Genomic DNA, 26,150 nt, shown 5'->3' on the forward strand with positions numbered 1-26,150 from the left:
TTTTATATGTAATGTGTATTTAATGTGTTTATAATTTTTATATTAATGTTTTAACTGGGTTGATTAATTGCCTTTTAAAATTTTTATACCACATGACTGTTTTCTCCATTTTGTTTTAATTGACATTATAAGATGCTTTGTGTTTCTTTTTGGGAGAAAAGCATGAAATCAACCAAATCAACCAACCAGTCAATAATAATAATAATAATACAATAACAATATCCTGCTTTCCCCCCAAATTGGGACTCAAAGCGTCTCAACATTTAAAAGAACAATACCGTTAAAAACATACAAAAAGTGAGCATTAAATTATTACAGTACTGTATTAAAACACACCACACATTAAAAGGATAAAATGCAATTAAAAAGATAAAAGTTATTTAAAACTGCACAGCACACCACTAGTCCGGTCATTAAAAACTTCCTGTTTTAAAACCCTGTCTGAATAAAAAGGTTTTAGCCTGCCAACAGAAGGACAACAAGGATGGGAACATTCTGGCCTCCCTGGAAAGGGAGTTCCAGAGTCTAGGGGCAGCCTTTCTTGCTTCCCCACCAACTGTTCTTGCAGTGGGAGGGGGGGGGCTGAGAGAAAGGCCTCTTCTGATGTTCTCAGACCCAGGCCAGCTTATACAGTGAGATACCAGATAGCTGGACCTTCCAGATAGCTGGGACCAGCACTAAATAGGGCTTTATAGGTCATAACCAGCACTTTGAATTATGCCCAGAAACAAACTGGCAGCCGGAACTGTTTCAACAGCGGAGTTGTATGATCTCTGTAACCTGGCCCAGTTAACAGTCTACCTGCAGCTCTTTGGACCAATAAACCATGAATATCTGAATTCTATTTGGATGGCAGTAGAAAGCAACAGACCTAGCTCTGGATTTTCTGGGAGCTTTATACAAGCTGCTCTTGGTGCTTCTACATTTCCTGCTGCAGTTAGGACATCACTCCGGCAGACAACACACAGCCCATGCTGTCAGGGGGATTCATGAAGTAGTCATCCTCAAACTAACCTTTCCAAGTTATGGGCATGGTCTCTTGCAGAGAGGGACATCTTGCCTCTCCCTTCTACCCTAACAAAAACAGTTGAGGTTATCTGCCAGTTGTTTCTGCAGATGAACTAACAAAAAAAAAGTCTATAGATTCTGCAAATTAATATAAAATAAACTTTCACAACAACAAAATATGATGTGAATCATGTAGCTCTCCAAATGGACTGCATTTCTCAGCATTCCTTACCATAACTATGCTGGCTAGGATTCCTGGGAGCTGCCACCAACAATATCTGGACAGTTGTATGATTCTCACTCGATGGTATACTCTGAAGATCTACAGCATATAAAGAATTGTGCTGTCGCTGTAAAGATGACTGAATTAAGAACTAAGAAGAATTACAATTTCCATTGTTGCAACTGTATGCCTTCAAGTTGTTTCCAATTTATGGCGACCCTACAGCAAACCCATCATGGGATTTTCTGGGGATGAGGGTATGTGACTCCCACAAGGTTACCCAGTAGGTTTCCAGGGCCATGAGGAACCAAACAATCTCCAGAGTAATAGTCCAACGCTCAAACCGCTACACCAAATGTTGGCTCCTACAATTTCCATACCTACATTCAATTTTCTTTAACACTGCCCACATGAGGTTAATTTTTATCCCTTCCCTATCTTTATTGTGAGCTGAGTGTGTAATGCTCCAGGCATTTTAACTTTTACAGCTGCCTGTCTGTAATTAAGAAAGATTTAGAAATACATCTATGAAAGATGTTTGAAGGCAGCTTTCATCTTTAAAGACCTCCGTGCAAAACTTCTTCACTGCTAATCTGCACAGTATCACACTGCTTTGCAAACATTTAGTAGCTACTGAAAGGTTGAGCATTATTAGAAATGTGTTATACCTGTAAAGAAAAAAAACATAAATAAATCTAAAACTTCATGCTATTAACTGAATCAGTACATTCCAAAAAGAGTGATTTGAGTGTTGGAATACAACTCTGGAGACCAGCGTCTGAACCCCTATCCATGGAAACCCACTAGGTGACCTTGGGCAAATCACACTCTCTCAGCCTCAGAGGAAGGAAAAAATCTCTCTGAACAAATCTTGCAAAGAAAGTCCTGTGATAGGTTCACCTTAGGGTTGTCATAAATTGAAAATGACTTGAATAATTCAATATTGTACATATAATTGGAGAGTTGACATGATATAGTGATGTGAATTTTGGAATCAGACTCCAGAGACCACGGTTTGAATGCTCACTGAGCCACAGAAACCTATTTGGTAATCTTGGGCAAGTCACACTCTCTCAGCTTCAGAAGAAGGCAATGGCAAACCTCCTCTGAATAAATCTTGCCTAGAAAACCCTACAATAGAGTTGCCTTAGGTCAGCATCAACTTCAAGGCACATAATGCCAACATATTCTTAACAAATATTGCTCTAGTTGAGTTAGGTTTTTAAAAGAATTATATATCACTCACCATGATGGCAGGAGAACACTAGGAGCTTTTGTCTAAAAACGTAACTTTTCCATACTCTGCTTAGGGGTAAGAGACAATGAGGTAAGCAAGAAACAGAAACAGAACTCAGGAAATTGGAAAGACAACAGGAAAGTGGTAGCCACCATTAAGAGGACTCTCTAAACCAGTGGGCACACTTCTGTAGAACTCAGGATGTTAGCTTTGTCCTAAAGACAAGGAACTTTCCACTGTGCAGTGCTAGAATGGATTAAGCAAAGCCTTTCACCCCACAACATTCTTAGATGGAAAAAGAGTAAAAAGAGGGATCCATATTAGTGCCTTCCCTGCCCATCAATACACTTTCAGTTTCTACTTTTCCACCCACATTTGCTCAGCCACCATAAGCCACTGAAGAGAGTTCAGTTAGGAGCAACCAGCTGGTTGTGGAACTGAAGTCCACAAAAATATGACCCACTAAACTATTTCATAGGATCCAATGGTGCTGGGGGCAGACCAGGTAAGAGGCTTCCAAGTGTAGAAGGATCCACCAAACAGCTAGGTTTTGAGTTAACATGGGGAGGTATGCTTTGAATTCCTTTCCTTTTTTGGAGTATAGTGATTTGCTTTAAACAAGAGTATAGTGCTCTGTTTGGGGAATAGTTGTACAACCATAGATGTAGTAGAACTTTCTGTGGTACAGGTTCTCATCATGACAGTCCCTATTAGGTAACACATACAAGAAAAACTCAAAAATATAGCTACCCATGTTGATCATCACCAAGTTTTTATCAGGTGATTAATAGGACAATCAAGACATCCCAGAATTCTTTGGATCACAACAGGTTAGCTCATAACACCATACTACACTGTTGTTGGGAAAAAACATCTTCCCTTCCTGCTACTGTGAGGGGATGTAGGTGGTGGCAGATGATGTATGTCACAGCTCCTGCCAATGAAAAAGTTCTAGGGCTTTGACTTTGTGATCCCTGGATCCACTACTTTACTCCCTATAACCAAACATGAGTGGTTCTTATTTCTTGTCATAAGAGGAAATGACAATCAGAAGCACTTTCACACTATACAGTTATAGTACTATGATTCCACTTTAACTGCCATGGCAACATCCAATGGAATCTTGCAGTTTGTAGTCTGATGAGGCACTAGGGCTGTCTGGCTCAAATTTCTCAACTTTTGTTGTTAAGCAGTGTTGCCAACAAGCCTTGAAGAAATTTTCTGGAATGTTTTACCAAAATCCCAAATCCCCAGAATTCCCCAATATTTACCAGAATATTCAGTCAAAATCCCTGGAAAGAAATTAATTAAATTCCTCAGATTCCAGGGAATTCCCAGGAAATTGGCGACGCTGTTGTTAAGTGCCATCAAGATGTATGGCAACCCTATGAATGAGAGACCTCCATGTCACAGTTCTCTTTAGGTGTTCCAGACTCAAGCCCATGGCTTCCTTAACTGTGTCCATCCAACTGTTGTGCAGACCCCTCCTTTTTTTCTTTTTTCTTTTTACTTCTGCCTTATCAAGCATTATTCTTCGAACAGATTTTAATTGCCCCACCCTAAATTGCAAATCCCAGAATGGAAGCACGGCAATTGAAACAGAATCACACAGTTACAATTTCATAGTGTAGATGAACCCTAGGAATAGACCAAAATATTGGAACCACTGAAAGCAAAATAGGAATAAGTGACCCAGAAATGCACACATTTAACTCACTTTTGTTTCCCTGCCTCTGATGTTTCCAGCTGTTTTCTTGCCAGTCAATTCTGGAAATGCTTCAAATAATTCAATTTTAACCCATATACAAATACTTTCCCATAATATTCTATTGTATGGGCATAAATAATTTTCAGTGACTTTATCTGAGCGTCAGTGCTTGGAACATGGATATAAAACCAGGCTGCCCTCTCCCTCCAAGTGGCTATGTTTGGGAGATTTTTGTTTTCAATGTGTTTGAAGAGAGTGTCAAAAAATGTAAACCACAAGATTTTGTATATTTATGAGAACTAGCATAAGGGTGGAAGAATGTTTAATGCATGAGGCCTATGAGAGGTTTGCTGCAAGAAGGCATGTGCCCTCCCTCTCAGCATGTAAGGCATATGCAATTCAGTGGAACCATAACATGATAGGCTTAAGGAACGAAACAAAACACACTTCTAACAAGCCAGCTGTGGGAATGTAATTTTTAATCAGGCTTTCACTACACTCCTGAAATCACCATGTGCTCCTGCAAAGCTTGCCACCTCTTTAAGTGTTAGCAGAAGCATACAAATATATACAGAGCAGAAAATACTGTTTATTCTTCTGAGAAGTGGAAATCACTACGTGGTCAACATATCAATCTCTACTTTTGCTAAATGTATCAGCAGGCAACAGGAAATGCCACAAGTGACAAGGAAATGGCTGGGGTGATGGGACTATGCATTTCCTTGAATCGAACTTGTGCACTCAGCTTCAGTTTGTACAATGGGGGTAGACATAAACCTTTGTTCTGTTTTGTTTTCAGATTCCTAGATTATAAGCAAAAGGGGAGAGGTTGAAATCTGATCTAACCCAGTTGTTTATACCCTTACACTTTCCACTGTTGCCAGCAACCCCTTTCCTAGCTTCCTGCTCATTTTCTCGGTGTCCTTCCCGAATGGCTATGATGGCACGACTTTTGGTTGGAGACAGGAAACAAACAGATTGTGGATATGGAATGTCCTAGACAACAGTACACAAGAGGCTACTACAGACACTCTCAAAAACACCGGAAAAACAGATTTGAAAAACTTGGCTGAGGAAAGTAGTTTAGGTGACTGTGGAGGAGCTGTAGCTCAACTGTAGAAGACACATGCTTCTTCTAGTACAGTATGTTCACAGATGATTTTACTGAAAAAATCAGAAAGGCACTGACAATCAATGTCAACAGTACTGTACTTGGGTAGATTGCCAGTCTGATACAGCATGAGACAATTTCCTATGTTCTTACCAGGAAGCAAGGCAGCTGCATGAATTCTACCTATCAACCAGTGATTTGGCATTAAAAATTGACAAGTCTGACTTGAACACACCACTCTCTGTAATCACCTAAACCAGTTTGCTGCTCTCACATATAGAATCCCCCAGTGTTGAAGTAAAATTCATCTACCAATTCATTCTACAGTGGGCCCTCCACATTTGCTCGGGTTAAGGGCACAGGACCACCATGAAAGTGGAAAAACCACAAGTAATAATAATTTTAAAATACTTTTTTTTTACCTGGTTGAACAACTCTCTAGGAATCTTTGGGTCTTCCAGTGGAAACTTATGGTCAACATCCCTTGGAAGCTGACCACAGAATTGTACTGAAAGACCTGCATATGACTAGGGAAGTGTTACCTCTAGGAATCTCTAGATCCTCCAGTGTGACTCTTTGGCCAACCTCCACTGGAAGATTTGCTTGGGACCTAGAGATTCTTAGAGCTAACACTTCTTTAGTCATGTGTAAATCCTCCAGTACAATTCTATGGTCAACTTTCAAGGGATGTTGACCAGAGATTTGCACTGAAAGACCCACAGGTTTCTAGAGAGTTGTTGTCTCAGGGTTTTTAAAAAAGTGTTAGTGTTGTTGTTTTAATTTGTGGTTCTTCCACTTTCATGGTGGTCCTGTGCCTCTAACGCCAGCAAATGTCAAGGCCCTACTGTAGAATGAACTGGCCAATTAATTTTACTTCAACATTGGGAGGTGCTATACCTGAGATGAGCAGGCTGGTTTAGATGGGACAGGGCAAAGCCATATAGCACTCAAAGCTCCTATCTTCAATATGTCACTCGCCCCCACCCCCATGCATCTGGTGGCAATGATAGGGCCAGTCCTAATTACTTATTTGGAAGTAAATTGTCTTGAAAGTGCACAAGATACATCATGGTCTATGTAGCACTGGGATCACTGACTTTTCCCACTGGCTTTACCCTTGGCAGTGGCTTCTCTCTCTTTAGCTTCTAAAATCTCCTTTCCTACCTGATGCTTCAATAGTTCATATTCACAAATACATACTAGTTCACCACTTTAAAACATGCCATGTTTTAAAGGCATGTGCTATCATACTATGAAATATTTCTCTCTCTTCCCCATCTTACAATCATTCTGTTTTGATCTTTTCTAAAACCAAACAACATTGCACAAGTTTAACATCAAAAACATGTCTCTTTCAAGCTTTATTTTTTACAGCAATTAGGCAAAATGTTCCTCAGCTCGCATCCCTGGACCAGTGACCTGTTTACTCATTGCACAAGAACCGCTGAAGTCAGGAACACTTCCTATCTGAACAACATTCCTCACCAGTTCAGAATGAAAGACATACTACCAAGGCTAAAGGAAGATGAACTTAAACATTTGTTTATAGTGGTTATGGCATACTTCCAAGAATATTCAGGATAATTTACAACACAAGCAATTTAGCTTTGAAGAAAATGAGGTCCTTCTCCCTTTGAAAAATCTGTTTCTTATTGCGTATCCCTCATGCTTATATCTCAAATGAAGTTAAGCATATTAGATATGCAGGGGATGAGCCAACAGCTCCATATATTTGAAGAGATTTAGATCCTACAGTGGGTTAAAGGAGCTGTGAATATTTGTCAGAGTATTCCAGTTCAGAGGCTAACTATAAGCAAATATGGTAAGAGAGCCCAGATGTTTCTTTTTCTTTTTCCCTTAACAAGAAACCCACTTTGGAAGAGGTGGGTTGAGAGCCAAAAAGCGATATACAGATGGAAGCTGGAACTCATAGGATGCCATTTTCTCTTCCAGGTTCCCTTCCCTCTCAGATGCATACAACTGAATTTCTTCGGGGAAGTGCAGCAATATTAGGCAGAAAGAAATGGTGTGTGGAGGAAACCCCCCAACTATCTTGATTTGCCAGGGTCAGTTATGATTAATCCACTGTCATTTCACTTTTTCAGCTGCTTTTAAAATATCCCAGTTTCTCTCTCCTCCTCCCACTTTCCCCCATACCCTCAGCTTACTTCAGTTACTGAAACTGAATTCAAAGTGCAAAAGTAACTACAGAGTGCAGTCAACACAGGAGTGGAGGGAGAAAGAAGGACACCAGGGGACAAAATCTTCCCCTTCTCAGTAGGATCAGGAAAAAGCAAACAGTGGTAGCCTCTTCTAGATTATGTGCTCTTCCCCAGTAATAACTTTGGTCATCTTGACAATGCTCTGCTGCTACTTGGCCACATGTGTCTGGGCTAAATCTGTGAAATGTTGGAAGATATGGTGGAGAAAGGATTAAACTCACCTCTCTTTCCCCACATTTATATCTGAAATTCTTTCTTATTTTTGAAACAAATTGCAAGACCAATCCTACCATTAGGTACAGTGAGACAGCCAACTTAACCAGCAGGCACTTAGTATTATGAAAGCAAGTAGAGAAGGGGAGCGAGATTTCTTGGATGCTGGGAGGTCAGAGGACTTGGCTTTCTTGGTGGACTTTCCTTTTCTCTATCCAAGGTAGAGGGCTAGGGGATAGCCCCAACAAGGAGGGGGGGATTGAAGCAGGCCTTAGCGCCTGTTCATAAAGCACAGCCTTCAGCTGCTTCTTGCCGTTCTTCAACGACAGTATGGTCATCAATTTACAGTGACCACAGACTTAAGGACCCAAACACAAGAGACAGGAGCAATGGCGATTGGAAACTGGGATCTTGCCCCCAAATTTCTCACATTTCTTAAAGGAACAGGAAGCCATTTCCTCCTCCAGTTTGACGGCGATTGAATTTGTCAGGCAAAATCGAAGTCAGGAAGTCTGTAAGTTCAAGAGATGTACAAACAGAGCCCAGTCCAAGATCCAAATGAGTAGTCAACAAGTCTATGTTCAAAAGCAAAAGTAATGAGTGATTCCTACAGAGCAAAGTTCCTGCCAAGCAGCTAACGCAGTGGACGAAAGGAACTGAAGAAAGAGTGGGAACGCTAGGGGCTTTATAGAGCTACCGCCAAAAATGTGCAATTACAATTCTGCTTAGTATTATTACTCTATTCGGTATTATTGTCTTTTCACTAACAAGGAGAAATGTTTGTCGATTTTCTACCTCATGTAGCAAAAGAAAGAAAGTGGCTAGCATTGGGTAATATGCATCTAGATGTGTGTAGTTTTTGGGATGGGACAAGGTACTAGCCAGGTAAAGAACAGAGCAGAGAGCCTCAAGCAACAAAATCTCTTGCACCAGCACCCCCACCCCCACCCCCCCATTCCATCATTCTTATGCATATTTGTCAGCCATGTGTAATTACTTACTTCAGCAAGTAAAGCCTTTACAATATCCCCTTTATAAATAAGCAGGTATAGTATTTAGTATCTCAAACTAGAATTGGAGAAACTTGGGTTAAAATCTGCTCTCAAGCTGACCTAGGACCTTATCACACTAGTGAAATCCCGCTGAGAAAATGGGTTTTAAATTAGAAAAAAAAACACAAATGTGGGAAGTTTATCAGATGACATTCCTGCAAATGTAAAGTAACGCAAAGTGAAGGCAAAAAGGACAAAAACAGCAGCTTTTTACTTTCGGAGCTTCACGAAAGTAAAAAACTGCCGTTTTTGCCCCTTTTGCCTTTGACTTCACATTATTTCACATCTGCAGGAACGTTGTCTGATAAACTTCATGCATTTGCAGATTTTTTAAATTTAAATCTACAGTGCGCCAATTTCATACGCAGGCACGTCTTACGCAGCTTCCAGCATACACTGGAAGCCACGCTGGAAAAAAACCTCATTCCCCCCTGGAAGAAGTAATGGGGCGTGTGAGCACGAGCCCCATTATTTCTAATGGGGCTTGAGCACATGTGTTTTTCCCCTTATGTGGGGGGACGGACGGATCCCCTGTGTAAGAAAAGGGCCCACTCTAGTTTAAATCCCATTTCTCAGCAAGATTTCGCTAGTGTGATAAGGTCCCTAGAACTAGTTATTTTTTTTCCCTTAACCTAACTTAACAGTCTTGTTGTAGAGATAAAATGGATGGAAGGGTTATCAGGCCCAATACTTTAGAGTTCCTCCAAAGAAGAATGAAATTAAGATGTAATAAATAAATACCAGTAAATAAAAATATATTTTATATAACCATGTTTTGTTTACTTAGTAAAAGCATCCTGGGCACAGATCAGTTAAGACGTCCATACTCTGATGGCACAACCATCTTGCTTCTCACTTGATGTAAAGCTTGTCAGAGGCAGAATACATTGTCTTGCAGGATTCAGCACCACAATAAGGTACATTTCAATCTGGAGAGAAGGGGAGAGATGCAATAGGGCACTATCTGGCTCCATAACATATCCACGGTGTCATTTGGCTGCCATTACAGATTATATTAGATGCCTTCTTGCACAAAATCCAAGAAAGGAGTTACACTAGTTACTCCTGGTTATGTCAGTCTAAGTCACCAAGGGGAATCTAGCCCCTGTATGTTCTCCTGTTTTGTCCCTAACTAGCTTCACCTCCACCATCACTTCCAGACCATTGTGTTTTCTTCTTAAGGCCAATGTTGCTTTAAAACCCAAGCCATAGCATGATTTCCCCTTTTACCTCCGTGTCATGGTGGCCAGAGCCTTCTTCAGGTCTCCGCAGGTTGAGGACATGAACCTCCTGCGGCAATGCAGCAGTTCCTTTGCTTGCACAGCCGGATAAGACTGTAAAACTCTCCAGCAATGCTTGAACTGGATGTGAGCTGTTGACAGGTGACAATACACACTGATTTGTAGGCACAGGACCTGTGGAGTAAATGACAAATGAACAGCATTGTGAGGGGAAAGGTTTTGAAGGAGGCAAAAATTTTCATGGGATCTAAAATAATGGAGGCCGAGCCCTTGCTGGTTTGGAGCAGGGACTTTGGTTTCACAGCATCTGCTTTCTGAAATTGCTTATCAATACTACTCTGACCAACGATGCCTCTTTTGGGTTTTCAAAAACCTACTTGTTCCAGTTTCTAACAAGCTTTACCAGATTGATGGGTTTGGTTGTATATTGCTCATGCTGCTTTCTCAAATGACAGCGATCCACACAAATTAACAAATTAACATAAAAAACACATAGACAGTTTTCTCACTGGCTGCTTGAGATCCAACTTTGTTATAAATACAAACTGCAAATAATTCAGATTAATAATATGAAAGACAAACAGCAAAAATTGCAACAAAAATAAAATGAATAAAAAAAATGGGTGCAAAAGTAGCTGCAAAATAAAACATGCCTTTTACTTTTTGAAATGAGGGGGAGGTTTCAGTAGCCAATTAATCATTTCTGGTGAGAAATAAGATCTTTTGTGGAAGCAAGACCCCCAGATGAAAGCAATGGGCCTCAATTCTGAGTTGGCCTGTTTAGGATTGCAGTGCAAGGATCCTACAGCACATTTTCTTTGAGTAAATAAAAAAACCTCAGTTGATTTAGATCTGAACACAATATAAAGGTTAGGCTGAAAATCATGAATAGAACATCTACCTCAACCATAACCTGAGGTCTAACCTGCACTGAAGAAATAATGCAGTTTGACACTGCTTTAACTGTTATGTCTCAGTGCTATGGAATTCTGGGATTTGTAGTTTTGTGAAACATTTAGCCTTCTCTTTCAGAGCACTCTGATGCCACAACAAACTATATGTCCCAGAATTCCATAGCATGGAGCCATGACAGCTAAAGCAATGTCAAACTGCATTATTTCCACAGTGCAGATTAGACCTCATTTCCACTTTATGAATTTTAACAGCATTTACACAGGTCTACAGCCTTTAGGGACACTTTTGTGGTTTGTGGTGATGTCATCCATTGTTATACATAACTTATCTGAAATGTGTTCTCCTAGGTCAATTAGCACTGAAGAAATTTGTGGTTTTTCTAAACTGTACTACTGCCTAATCTAGTGATTTCCAGTTCTTACAAGTTAGATCTGTGATAAGAAAGTTCAAGATCTGGCTTGGCCAGAAATTCACTGGGGGATCTCAGCAATGACCTTTCTACCTATATATCCAAATCTACAAGGCAGGAATGATGTTGACATGTCTTATTTCTTGCAAGAGAAGACTGTGCACTATTCTATGCAATATAAAATAAACATTAGTATCTCAGATTAAAGGGTTGTTAAGAAAGTACTTTTGAGCAAAATATTATAAAGTAAAAAAGCAGACATTATTGCAGATGTATTCATTAAATATCCTCATTGCATATCTGGGAAATTGTCCCCTCCGCTACACATTCATTGCATTCCTTCTGATGTTGCACTGTTGTATAATTCAAACATTGCTCAGAAAAGCGGCCACAATACTATGGATATTTATCAGCAAACAAGCAAGCTAGACTGGGTGCACAGTTTGTTGGGTCTGATAATAACTACACAAGCTGATAACAGCCTCCTCTGGCTCCAAATTCAGTGTATGTCCTTGCATATAGCCCCCATAACGTGATATAGTATCATATATTTCAGTTCTGTATGAAGCGCTGTGGTGGAGGTATAGCAAAACAGCATGACAGCTGAAGAGTGTGGAGGAGTTTACATACAAAGTACATCTGCAGGAAGCTAAAGCAAGGCAAATATTTATGAAAAGCCACCCTGCTTCCCCAGATCTATGCACAAGCCCACAATGATCGTCAGAGATTCTGCCTGTTTTTCATTCCAGAGGTCACTGAAGGAGGACTGTGGTTTTAGCTCTTGCCTCACATACTTCAGCATTAGTCAAGACTGTAGCTGAATTCAAGTTAAGAAGGAGGAAAAAAAGATAATTGCTTAGGACATACCTACTCCTACAGGAGTCCCCCATCACACCTACAGTGATAGAGGTCCACTCCAGCAAGTACAGGTTGGGTCTCCCTTATCTGAAATGCATGGGATCACAAGTGTTTTGGATTTTGAGGGTTTTTCCCCCCAGACTTTAGAATATCTGCATATACGTCACAGAGATGTGCAAAATGTAGGGATGACTACTTGACATAGCAAGTGTTTACTGTGAATGCAAAATGATGTTGCTGTCAGGATTTCACAGGTTTCCATGGCTGAGTGGTATTCTAACCCTGTTCTCTACAGCCCTAGTCAAACACTCACTGGCATCGGGTACTATGAATCTTGATCTGAATGGATGAGTGGGTTGGGTGGAATAAACATTTCCTGCTCCACATCAAGCCACAAATGTCTTCAATCATTCCTGGTCTAGATGGCTTCTGAGAGACATATACTTTTCACAATGCTATATCCATGTCACCAATCACAACAGAAAAACACTACATTGGCCATCTATGGTCCATGAGTCCTCATCTCACTCCCAAAAGTGTGTTCAGCATCAAAATAAACTCTTCCTTGCTGTGGTAGCTTACTTGTCCATTGCCAAACCACATACCAACTTCTATGGAAAGTATGCTAAATTTTCTTTGGAGGCCACATCATGGTGTTTTTGCCTTTAAACCAACCTCAGTTACTAGCATCTTCCTATACATTTACCATTTACAGAGAGGCCCTGTACTGGCCCTAGCTAGGAATAATAATTTTACTTCCTTGCTCACTAAAAAAGCCCTGTGCATTCACAGTTCAAAACCTCTTAATTCTCCCTTCACTTGATTTCAGACCCATTCATTTCAGCGGGGTCAAAATCTGCCTATCTCCCAAACTATTTACAGCTCAGCTGCTTGCTAAAACAGATTTTAAAGATTTCAAAACAAGAATCACTATACAGGCACCTTGAAAATATAAGAACAACAAAACAGTTGCTCCTGCAATCTTTTCAGTAATCACTCTAGGAACTTCTATAGAAGAGCAGTGTAAAAATCTGTGAAACAGAAAAAATAAACAAATAGATTACAACTGCCTACAGTTACATTAGTATTAGTTAATTTAATTAATCAGGCATTTTAAAGGCTAGTAAAGATGGACAGCAGGTTAAGAATTTTTATGATAGTACGGTAACGAATACTCCTTATTTAAGAAAATCCTATGAAATTTATGGAGTCACCGTAAATTGACAGATGACTTGAAGGCGCACAAACATACTAATAACATGACAGGTACCATGGCATTTTTAAATAAATTATTATTGGATATGCATTCTCCCCTTCAAAAGATTATTGAGTGGAACTTTTGTACTACATATAATCCTGACTTTGTGCCGAAAGTTGTTTTTTAAAAAAGAGAGATTAAGAGACAGAGCTACAAATACATTTACACATTAGTATCCCAGTTTTTTATTATCCTGCCCGACACGAGAAAATACCTGAATTCAAAACAAGAAAAATCTGTAGAACTCTCGTCAAAGCTTAGAAAATTTGTTTAAAAAAGCAAAGCTGATCTGAGACTGCAAAGGACATACAGAGGAGAGTATTTTCATTTTTTGTCTGCAACAACTTGAAGTAGACATTAAAACAAGGGTAGTAATCCTGCCGAGCACGAATTCAACTGTTTGTGCCCATTTATCTCCTCTGGGTGTCTATTTGGACACACACAACTATTACTGTACTTTAAAAATGCCTTGATGGGTATACCGTAAGCTGCAGTTGTGGAGAAGTGTTCTCTTGTTAAATGCATTGCCAGGGCTATAGCCAAACAGCAGGTTGACCAGCTCACAATAGGCTTTCCTACATAAAAGGGTTTAATTCTCAAGGTTGCAAAGCTGTTGCCCTACCACTGGGCCACACTGGTGTTCAATAGGAAGGCCTTGTTTATGTTGGGGATGAAGAAATGCAGTCCACATAGGCTTCATGCTAACCCCACACTGTTTTTTATGGTCTGTGAGCCTCCAAGTGCCCCCACTCTTGATGCCCCTATGGCAATTTTTTTGGTGGGTGTGTGTGAGTTTTCTCCAGAAGTAATTTTGTAGAAAAACAATATCCAGGGTTTCCCAAAACTCCCCACAGTCCTGACCTGCCACAAAGACAGAACAAAATAAACACTGGACATCAACCGCTGGGCCCCCAATATTTTTGGCCTGGTGGGTCCTGAAGTGAAAAAAACAGCCCCAGATTGTGGGAGGTTGCCCATCCCTGCTTCATATCCCTGCCCTTCCTATTTAATCAGCTGACAAAAGAACCCTGCTTTTCCCACCCATCCTACCCATTCCCTTGATCATCACACTGTTTGTTAAGTGTGGATTATTTACAAGGCAAACCTATACAAGTAAAGCATCCCCAAGTGCTGCTAAAATAAGAAAAAAATAAGAAGAGAAAAAGAAATTATTTTCTGACATAACAAGATCCCTCCCCCCTGCCAGCACCCTTTCTCATAGCTACATACTTCTCATGAAAGGACACAGTTCTCATTCTAACATCTGGAAATTATTGAATATCCTTTTAGTGCCCTGATTTCCCATATCACCAGGCTCCTAATGTTTAACGTGTGTTGTGCTGTCATAAAGCAACAAAGATATGAGAAGAGGAGGGGATATTACAGCCTTGAAGCCAAGATATAACAACAGAGTGGATTTGACTCTGCTTCTAATATCTGACAATAGAGTGTGTTCTATTTCCATAGAGAACTCTTCGGGGCCGTCGGCTGAAAATCATGACCAAATCCCACAAACTGCAGGAAATGTGTGCAGCAAATTCTGGAGTCCATTAAGTCTGTTCTGCTGGCTTTCCCATTCCAAATTTAAAGATAGCCCTGGTGGGATTCAGAGTTTGAATCAAAAGAAAGTGCATGCTCATTAGCAGAAATTCACAGAAAAAGCAGTGTTCACAACCATATGTGTATGAAGCTCAAGAGTTTCTCTCAACATCCACAAGAAGAGTGGAATAAACAGTCTTCAGAAGCACTAGGGATATTTGTACTGTGATTCTTTGAAAAGATACAAATTGCCATCTTCTCAGTTCATAGTCTGTGGGGATCTAAATGGTGCTGAAAGATTTTTGTGCCTAAAAACTGTCCTTCCACAAAACTTTAAATGCAAAAATTTACACTAAATGGTGATGAGTGCTCAGAAAATATAATTGAAGACTGGCATACAATAGGCCTGAAGGCAAGTGAACAGTGGGCTCATTATAAGCTTTTCGCTCTAGTATTTTAAAGCCCAGTACTTTAAACTCCTCCAGTATCTGGCAGTTCAAGCCCTGTGCAGACCGGCCTTAAAAGTCATCCTGGGGGCGGATTCAGGCCATCACATCCAAATGACGCATGCCCAGACTCCGCCCCAGGGTATCGCAATGCCATGTGCCCTCGGATGTGATAGACTAAAGGGCATTGGATCAGAAAATCATTCTGGCTAGAGATAATGTAGGTTGTAGACCTACAAACCTTGCGGGTACCAGGTTAGAAGAATCCTGATTTACATTCTTTGAAACCACAATATTCTTAACTTACCCCCCCCCCCCCCCCCCCCCCCCCTTAAAAAGCAAGGGAGCCTGACTCGGAGGTCATCTGTGCTCTTTCTTCAATGAGGTACAGCCATGAATTTTGCAACTGTGTTACTTTCCCCAAGTACCATTCTGTGTCTCTGCAACTTGTCCCAGAATGTACTTCTTGCATTCCTCTTGGTTTTTAGCCACATCAGCCATTTGCACAAGCAAACCTTTTGTAGAACTCCTTTTCTTAGAAATGTCGATGCCTTTCATATCAGTATCCCCTTGTGGGTCACTCTTACAGAAATGTATGGACCATGCCAGAAACAGTCTAAACCTTGCCTGATGCGGTTAGGGTCCTCTTAGAAAAATAAATGCAAAATCATTATTTTCTATTTCAAAATATTTAAATGCTTTTTCTTTCCTCCAGCACCCACTCCCTCTTCCAAATGTTTATTCAGTGCCAAATTCTGTTAATAATTTTGTACTGTGGTTCATAATTGAAATTGTGACAACTTATGAACTGAGGCACAGAATTATTAACTTGTCAAATAAAAGGAGTTTCTGCTTATGTGGGGAGTGACTTGAATGAGGAGGAGTCCATGTTGTGGAACAAACTAATTCAAACAAGATTTGTATTTTATATTCATTCTTTAAACAAAACAGGAAGCGCTTTGCCAATCCATATAGAAAACTATAAACCAACGCAGAAAGATAATTGCAGTTTAGAGACCAATCCTATACATGTCTACTAAGAAGTAATTCCCCCTGAGTTCAGTTGGGATTACTCCTAGGTAAATGGGTACAGGATTACAGCTGTTAGCTATTTCTATCAAATGCTTTTAATACAAAACAAAAACTAGATGATTATGAAGCCTCTTTGATGCCACATCTGTTGAGCATAGCACATGGAACACAACCCAAGATGCAACATCTGTACCAAGTAAACAAAGAAGTATTTGAGACCAGATGTACCAACCTTCCTGCCAAGATACTACTCCTAATGGTAACATTTATGCCAATTTAGTTTACAAATAAAAGTGCTGCTGAGTCCCAGGTGCTGTTCATACATTATTTGGAAACCGAGTTTTTAAAACAACCAACCATGATAGGACCTACAACTCCTAGGAAAAGTTCCTTTTTTGGACTACAGCAGGGTGGGGGATCTTGGGAGCTATAATCCAAAATAATAAAAAGAAAGAGGAAAGGGGATTTTTCCAAGCCCTGTCTATGAATATGCAATTGAGCTGCTGTTGACTTCATAGGACTTTCTATTTGGCATTGTATATCTTCTATAAGTGTTTCCTCTCGCATATAGCTCTTTTGTGGCACTCAAAGATAGAAACATTTCAGAATTCAACCCGGTATGCAGTGAAGAACCACAGATTTGCATTTAGGATACTAAATGTTCCTTGTCTACAACATTTTACTGAAGCTTTGGTTCCTGGAAAACTGGGAAAATGCCAAAGAGAAAAGACTCAGAAAAGAAATGGTGTTGGGCTTATTCATTGTACATAGCTAAATGTTATTATACAATGGTTTTCTCTTACCCCATCCCCTCATTACACACACATCTCCAGAGATAACCCATGAATTTTTCTTGGATTTGAACCTTCTTGCCTTTAGAGGGTTGAAGAGAAAACAATAGATGGAAGTGCTCTGTTTAAGCAACAAGGACCGGAAAACTTTCAGCTAGTTTCACAGTGAAGTTCCACATTGGGGCCCAAGGGAGGAGAGCAAAACAAAAAACACATTGAATCAGCTCTATAGAAATCATAAATAACCCTAATGGGATTTGAAACCATTGTATTTTAGTAGACTTCTACCAAAATGCCTCAACCCAATGCACAGTAGATATGTTTGCTGTACAGTACTACTGAAACTGAGTCATAATAAACCATTTGGTAAATTAAAGACAATAAGTAAGGCACTGCTAGACATTATAAAACCAACAGCATGAGCCCAAGACAGAACTGTATTTATTTTTATATCAAATTATGCAGGCATTCATAAATCAGCAACAAAACACACACACACACACACAAAAGTAAACACACACTAGACTTTAGCACAAGGCCACAGAAATAAACACATGTCTGTACATTCCTTATCCTGAAAATGAAAAAGAGAGGAAAACTCCCCTCTACTTTCCATGCTGTGGTTACTGTTCTGTTACTTCAAAAGTCATTAACACAGGATTCCAGAAACCAAAAACCAGAAGATAAAAAAATGTGCTGGTTACTTAGGAACTGTGGGCCAGATTTTTATCTGTTCACATTCTTTCTCTCCCATTAGCACCCATTATTTATTTTGTCTTTTTTTTTTTTTTACATTTTTGAAAAAGAGTTGTTGCTATACATGTACAGTGTGCACTTGCCTTACACAGGGGATCCGTTCTGGATCGACACCCCGCATAAGGCAAATACTGCGTATGCTCGAGCCCCACTGAAAACCATGGGATTCATGCATGCAATGCAGTGTGGCACAGGCACCATTGTCGGTTCCGTCATGTGCCCTTTAGCATATGCTGAAAGCCGTGTATAGCACACATGCATATGACGCGGGCGCACTGTATAAGCAAGGTGACGTATAATGGCTAGGAGCAAGTCATGATGCTGATGGTAACTGTTTTGACTCAGCAGTGAAATAATTTGAGAAAGCAACAATCCTGGTTTCTAGCCTTTAAAAGTCGTCACATGCCAACCCTATTACTAAAGTAGAGAGGTGGTAGGTAATATGAAAACTGATGCTTGATCTCCATGATCCTTCCACTACAAAATTTCCAAGGTTTTTTTCTAAGCAAAGAGAAATACAGTGAACCCTCCAAGTTTTGCAGGACCCCTGTGAAAGTGGAAAAATACAAATTAATAAACATTTTTTAACCTGAGAGAAAACTCAAGAATCTATAGGTCCTTCAGCAGAAATCTGTTTTCAACAGCTGCCAGACACTGACCACAGAATTGTGCTGGAGGACCTACAAAGGCTTAAAGAAGTGTTCTCTCTAGGAATCTCTAGGTCTGCCAGCATGACCTCTGGCAGACGTTGAGCAGAAATCATGCTGTAAGACCTAGAGATTCCTAGAAAGAACATATCAATGAAATCTGTGAATAATCAAATCTGCAAAAGTCAAAGCAACAAATGTGGAGGGTTGGCTGTAATATGGATTTCTGAAGGATTAAGTCTTCAAAAGGATCATACTTTAGCATGGAGGGCTTGACTCGTGTGACTCATTCCATACAATTATGATATCTCTGTTTCTCCCAACCCACCACCCATCCAAATCGGTTATAGGACTTACTTCACTGCGGTAAGGATTTCTAGCATAATATATATGAAGAGATTTCAAGATTAATAGAAGACATTTGTGTCTCTCAGACAGAGCAGCAAATAAGCTCTGCCAGCCAACCAAATCAAGATGCATAGCAGCCAAATTATTTTGGTACTTGGAGCTGAGAATTCCAGAAGCATCTTCCCCCCTCCCTACAAAAACAAGAACCTGAACAACATTAAATGTGTTTCCTTTTCTCTGAGAACCCCAAGGTGATTGCCTTACCCCAGCTAATAGCAAGGCCAGCTTTGAATACTCTGAAAGCCCTTTTATCGAATTAAGAGTAAAGGCTGAAGACACAATATCCCACTCTGCCACTATAATGGTAAGGCAAGAAGAAGGAAACCACTTCTGTTGCAATTTTCAAATGTAAAAGTAATCTCTCCACAACCTCCCTGCTGTGCTTTGCATGCTGGGAATGCATATTTATTTTCTTGTGTGAAGATTCTCATCATGCATAAAAATAGTAGTCTGTGAAGCATCCTTGAGTGCAAGGCAATGGGCATCAAGAAAAAGTTGGTTACAGACCTCTTCTAATTAAAAAAAACAAGCTTTCCAGTTCAGCTGAAGGCTGAATTCCTATAACTGACCCCTTAAAAGGAGTTCACTAGCACTAAGCAGGCACATTACACAAAACCTACATGCAAAATTTCTTTTAAGAGTTTAAACAAAACAACCACCCCTCTTCATAATATCTTTAGCTTTAGTTTCATCTCTGAGAAAATGTTTCACTAAAACATTGGTGGACACTCTTGACACCCCCCTTCCCATTTTAAAACAGTCCTTTGAAGTAAAAGAGCTTGCCCATCTCAAAAATATAACTGTCCAGCTCCCTATATTCACTACCATGTTCTGTCTTTTAATTCCTTCCTTTACTAACGCTGTAAAGATGTCCTGTTGAAGTTCTGTTATTGTTTCCCTATTTCCCAACATAAAAACAAAACAAAAGCAAGCTACACAACAGAGCTTGAAGAGGAAGGATGTGAAAGGTTGAATTTTCAGTCATCTGTAGAAAGACAAATATACTCGTGTTTCCCTGAATACATATTGGAAGCTGTTTTCAAAAACTTTGCTTTGTTCTTACAGGTCCATAATTTATTGGCCCCAGTCCAACTATTGCTGCATGCAATGACATGCAAACATTCAAAGATGACAGTTGTAGATGCACATTCCCCACCAAATGGAAGTAAATTATTCCATTCTTAAGAGAATGGCAGACTTTAAGAGATGCTTAAATTATAGAAAGCATCTCACTGTTAGAATGTGTGTTGTTGTTGTTGTTAACTGCCCTCGAGTTGACCTTGACTCATGGTGAACCTGTGGATGAGACATCTCTAAGTGCCCCTGTCCTCACACTCTCTGCTCAGGTCCTGCAGGCCCAGGCCCATGTCTTCCCTGATCAAATCTAACTATTTGCTATGTGGTCTTCCTCACTTTCTCCTGCCTGCCATCTTTCCTAGCATCATTTTTCCCCCTAATGATTCATTTTTCTGAGAAGGGATTGCCATCTCTAGTTGCTCCTCCTGCCCAGCCATGCGGTGGCAGAGACGGCCAGGGCCCCGGATCAGTGACAGTGAAGCCCGCTTTGCGACGCCACTCGCCCGCCGGAACCTCTGGGAGCAGGAAGAGAAGAAGCCCCCCAGGAAGGAGACATAACCCCCCCAAAGACCCCATTCCTCAGAGGAAAGAAGCGAACCCAACCACGCCTCCCTGTCTCCATCAGTCCTTTTGGTTCCCCTCGCCTTCAGCAATCTTCCCTCCAGAGTCAAGTTTCCGAGGGGTCTTGGCTCCCATTCCCAAAAAATAAAATAAAAAAATGATTCATTTTTCCTCATGATGTGGCCAAAGTACAATGGTTTCCATTTAATCATCTTGGCTTCCCGGGACAGTTCCAACTTGATCTGTTCTAGAAGCCATTTGTTTGTCTTCTTGGCCATCTATGACATTCTCAGTACTTTTCTCCAGCAGTACATCTCAGATGAGTTTATTTTCTTCCTATCAGCTTTTTTCACTATCCAGCCCTCACATCCATACATGGTGAGGGGAAATACAATGGCTTGGACAATCTCTACTTTAGTGTTCAGAGTTATGTCTTTACACTCTTTGTTTTTGTCCACTTCTTTCACAGCTACCCTTCCAAATCCTAGAATTCTCCTGATTTCTTGACTGCAATCGCCATTCCAATCAATACTGAACCAAGGTATAGGAACTCGTTGAAAACTTCAATTTTCTCATTGTCTAGGATGAATTCTTGTAGAACTTCCTGTTGTCATTTTTTAAAAATGTTTAGCATTAATCCGACCTTGGCGCTTGGAACACATGCTTGGCTCCATATTCATATCAAATCAGTGTAAGCTTCCTGATCTAGCAAAACAATGGAAATAAGTTCTCCTGGCTAAACTGGGGCAAAGAAGAGCTACACACACAGAAATATCAATAATCTAATGATGCTGAAGTTCTTACAGCTATTCCATGCCTATAGTTGTCAGGCTGAATACAGAACCAAACTCCTGTATATTTAACAGTTAATAGGTACTACAGGAGGGAGGTGTAGTATTAAGTTCTGCCAGGAGGAACTATGGAGTTTATCACATGGGGGAAATCCTGTGCAAAAAAACAGGGGTTTAAATTGGGGAAAAACCCGCAAAGGTGGATTGATTTTCACATAACATTGTTAAACTAATGTTAACCCGAACAGAACGTGGAGGGAAAGTAGACAAAAGCCACTCCTTTTTACTTTCAGAAAATCCCAAAAGTAAAAAGGAGGGGCTTTTGTTTACTTTCCGTTAAGGTTAACACAAGTTTAACGACATGTGTGCAAATCAACCTGCTTTTGCGGATTTTTTCTCCCTTTTAAATTTCCCCCATGTGATAAAGTCCTATGTGACATTTCCTCTCTTATCCCTTTCCAAACTACCTTTTAGCTGCTTCATCCCTGCAGTGGTTCAACACAGCCATTTACAATGGTGGTAGTGGAGACCAAGAAATATCCAGCCCTTTTCCTATGGCTGGATGCATTGCACTGATGTCATTCTTCAATGCTGTGCATCCAGCAATAGGAACACCACTGGATGCTTCTGCACTCCTGCCCACCTTTGCTCTCTACTAGCTGTGGGGGGTGTGGAGGGGTGAGAAGAGAGACTCTGAATAGTGCCATCTGGCAGAACTTTAAGCTTCATCTTCCTGCTCTAGAATCTGTTAACTATTAAGGACACAGAAGCCCAGTTCAACCCATCCATGTCCATGACATGCTATCCATGTCTAATGACTTCGGACCAATCAGGCATAATGGTGAGCTTTCATTTGTTCATCTGAACTGTGCTTAGTTTAAATGTCTGCACTACCGCAGCAAACCCCTGCATTTTGGAACTGCATGCTGCACTTTGCCCACTCAGTTCTATGTTCACATGGGTAAATTACACCAACGGCAAATAACACCAATTATCTTTTGCAAAAAAAAAATATGTACAAGCATTCTTATGAAAACAAAAACAAATCACAAATCACTTAAGGGGAAAACCTTTCTGCATTACATTACAACTGTGCTGGTTGTAGCTTGTACATTGCTAAATATAAGCAGCAGTTTAATGCCAAATAGAGCAGCTAGCTGACCTTTAGAATGTCATGCATCTTACATAAATACAAATTTTTAACAGGTTCTTTCTCGTTTCCCATGCTCCCCAACTCCCGACCATTATCCCCTTTTAAAAAATCTTAATGTTTTACAAATCCCACAGCTGTGGCCTTTTAGTCTCTTCAGTAAAATACATAGAGAGCCTAAATCATTTGCAGATTTGACTGGTCTATAGCCAACTTGAAATAGTACATTAAGAAAGACCTTTAGGTAAGAAACTCTGGTTTGGATCCAGATAGGAATGGGAGAAATAGTTATTCATGCCTCATTCCCACTTACAAATAAATTGGTTTGTGATCCGAATTGATGGATCAATTCGACAGAGGAGCATGGTTCATACTACATTTGCCCCAACTGCATTTTTTCCCTGTAAAATAACCCACTTGTGGTTCACATTCACGAATGAATTGATTCAAAATGGACCCGCTCCAGCCGGTTGAAGGACAAATTTAAATTGATTCCTATCTGCATCTGGTTCACACATGCGCGGAATTGATTTATCCAAAAAGATGCAGAAAAAATCAGCATTAAAAAGACATGGGTTAAATGGGTCTAGCACATGGCCCCACTCTCCAAATTGCTTCAGCAATTCAGTTCAACTGGGTACCAGGGTCATTTGAACGGGTTCAAACCGATTTGCGATCTGGTTTAAAAGGTAGTGGGAATCAGGGCTCATTAAGTTTTCATATGAATCAAACGAATAAGGTAACACGAATGCATTTATTCTTTGGAATTTTGTGGTTGCCTTCTGAACAATTAGCATATGTGAAATGCATATACAGTTGGCCCTCCCTATCAGCGGGCTTGCTATCTGCAATTTTGACTGTCTGGGCTTGTCCCGCCCCATATGTCAATGATGGCATGTGCATGCAGTTGTGTCAACATACAGGCGCACATGTCAACTTCTATAGGCTTATGTGGATGACATCCCACAATTATTTCTTATCCATGGGAGGGGACAGGAACGCACACTGATACAGAAGACCAATTATATTACAGGCAAATGTGCAAATGCATGCAATTTTTTAAGGAACAAAAAACACTATGCAAAGGAACACTGCTTGCAAACAATGGCTGGCATTCATTTGGATAGTTAGAAATGCATAACCACATAGTTACATAACTACATAGTGACTCCCAGTCAGAAACCTCCATCCCCATTTACTGGCCAACAGCTGCTGTAATCAACCGGATTGTTCCTCTGTTGATCAGGAAGCAGCTGACTGAGGGACCCACCCCTTTCTGTGAGCAGTTTCTCGTGCAACAGAGCCAGGGTCCCTATCACCATACCCTCTTGTGCCAGAGATTGCTAGCACATGGTTGTGTATATGTGTAAACATCAGTCAGATACTTCTCAATAAACAGGGGAATAGACCTCTGTCAATCGCAGCTGCTACGGCCCGGTCAGTGGGATTGGGAGACTTCAACAGTCCCTATGTATCCCTTAAACTAACAGATGAGTAAGTCTGGGTTATGCATTTGTAACCAACTTCATGGAATTTGGCTGATATGCATATTAGGTTAAAAAAATCTGCGTATTAGGATGGTTATTGGGGGAAAATGCATAAAGATTTCCATGCAATTTTTTAAAAGCCACAAACTAAAGCAGAAATGGGAGCGAACAAACAAAGGATTAGCAAAAAAAAAAAAGGCAAGAGAAACCAGGACTGACACATTCATCCATGCTTAATCCAGGTTTAGGGGTTGTGCATTTTCGTCCAGCCTGGGGGTGGACTTGGGGTGTAGTATCTACATGACACACACCCCAACTCCACTCCCAGGCCGGCATGATGCCACGCACCACACCACAGAGCACACAGCATCACAGCACTCCTCTGGCGCTGCGTCTAGATGATGCAGAGCCAAAGCAGCACTGTAAAGCCACGGTGCCAGTGACTACAGCGCCCTTTCCAGCCTGCAAAAAGAAGCCGCTTTGTGTGGCTCTGTTTTGTGCTGCAAAAAGGCCAAATTAGGGCCGCAGCATGCAGTTGCCATGGCCCTGATCTGGTAAAGATGGGGCAGTCTGCACAGCCTATTAGATACACGTAGAGGATACCCAAGGAAATTGTTGAGACTTCAGTTTTAACTCAATTCAAACCAATATGTCTTATCCAAATAGAAGTAAGTCTAGATCTACTCTAATGTTTCTCCCTGTCCTCCCAATAGGGAGTATTTAAAAATATCTTGCAGAGAGGAAGAAAAGGCATGATCCAAGATTACACTCAAACCACAATTCAAGTTAAGTGGTTATTATAAAGAAGTATCAGCTCCACACTTTAGGGCAAGTTGCAAAAAGAATGCTGTGACCTGGTTTTGAAAAACACCAAACATGCTGACAAATAATATCTCTCCTCCACTTTTCAAAAATCTAGCTAATTTAGACCCACAGCTGTATTTTCCATTTCCAGTAGAAGAACCATGAAAGAATGGACATAAACCATCGTTGGGTTACTATAGCAATAACCCTTCCCCACAAAACTTACCACCACAATTTAATCCCTGTGGACATTGTGTGTTTTTTAAGCACCCGAGCACAACAAATGTTGGCCCATGTTCCTAGCAGAGCCACAAATATTTTGAAGGTCAGCAATAAGCAAGGGTTGTTTTCAATTAGAAAGCTGGCTTTACTGGAAGGTTGCCAGAAAAATATATAGCTTTAGCATTGGCTCCATGTATTCAAATTCAGGAAAGAATGTGTGTTTTCCATTTTGACCTGGTAAGCATTCAGCCGTGCTTATTTTAGTAGATGCAGGCGGGAAAGGAAAAGGAAAAAGAGGAGGAGAGGGAAAAGAGAAAGAGATTTCATTGTGCTGCAAAAGCACAATTAAGACTTAGCAAACTAAAGCCTACCAATTTTGATTAAGAGGCCTAATAAAAATATGATAGCTGAATTATTCTGGGTTACATCTGCCTTCCTTGGACACAAAATGGCATGCTTCCTTCAAACCACGGTTACAAAATCTGGAGAAGTAGATATTGTTGTCATTTTGCACCTGCTTCAGGCAATTGAGCCACAAAATTACATTCTTCACTAATTGTTAACAACCACAGCTGTTCACCTGACAGAGAGGAATCTCATTTTTACATGGGTAAACATCACTGCTTGAGCATGCTCCTTAGTGAGCATGTGATTTATTTGGCGCCTGAAACACATATATCACTCTGCTCTCCGGAGGTAAGTTTAGGAATTTGCTTGGGGGAGGTACATGAAGTGTTTGGAGCTTTTATTACATGTAAATATCCATCTGGGAGAATCTTTTTATACGCATGTGGGACAGAACCCTTCGTCTTAACCCTGGCTGCTTTCCAGCTCTCAGGGCTAATATATATAAGATGCACAGATACAGTTGCTGAGAACAGCATGTGGGCTAAAACGGAATTGGTTGGGTTTTAAAAAGAAAATAACAAAACACTTTTATTCCCTAGCTTCCAGATGCAATTTTTGACGTTGACATATCTCGTT

General features: G+C 40.4%; 1 protein-coding gene across 3 annotated transcripts in view; it reads right to left on the reverse strand.

The window, feature by feature from the left end:
• Positions 1-26,150, reverse strand: part of TGFBR3 (transforming growth factor beta receptor 3) — a 172,230-nt gene that overhangs the window by 90,998 nt on the left and 55,082 nt on the right. For all 3 annotated transcript variants that reach the window (XM_042463506.1, XM_042463505.1, XM_042463507.1), the window contains exon 3: positions 10,005-10,189. In XM_042463506.1, coding sequence (XP_042319440.1) covers positions 10,005-10,189 — 185 coding nt within the window. The remainder of the gene's footprint in view (positions 1-10,004; positions 10,190-26,150) is intronic.

Source organism: Sceloporus undulatus, chromosome 4, assembly GCF_019175285.1.
Source record: "Sceloporus undulatus isolate JIND9_A2432 ecotype Alabama chromosome 4, SceUnd_v1.1, whole genome shotgun sequence".
Taxonomy (NCBI): domain Eukaryota; kingdom Metazoa; phylum Chordata; class Lepidosauria; order Squamata; family Phrynosomatidae; genus Sceloporus; species Sceloporus undulatus.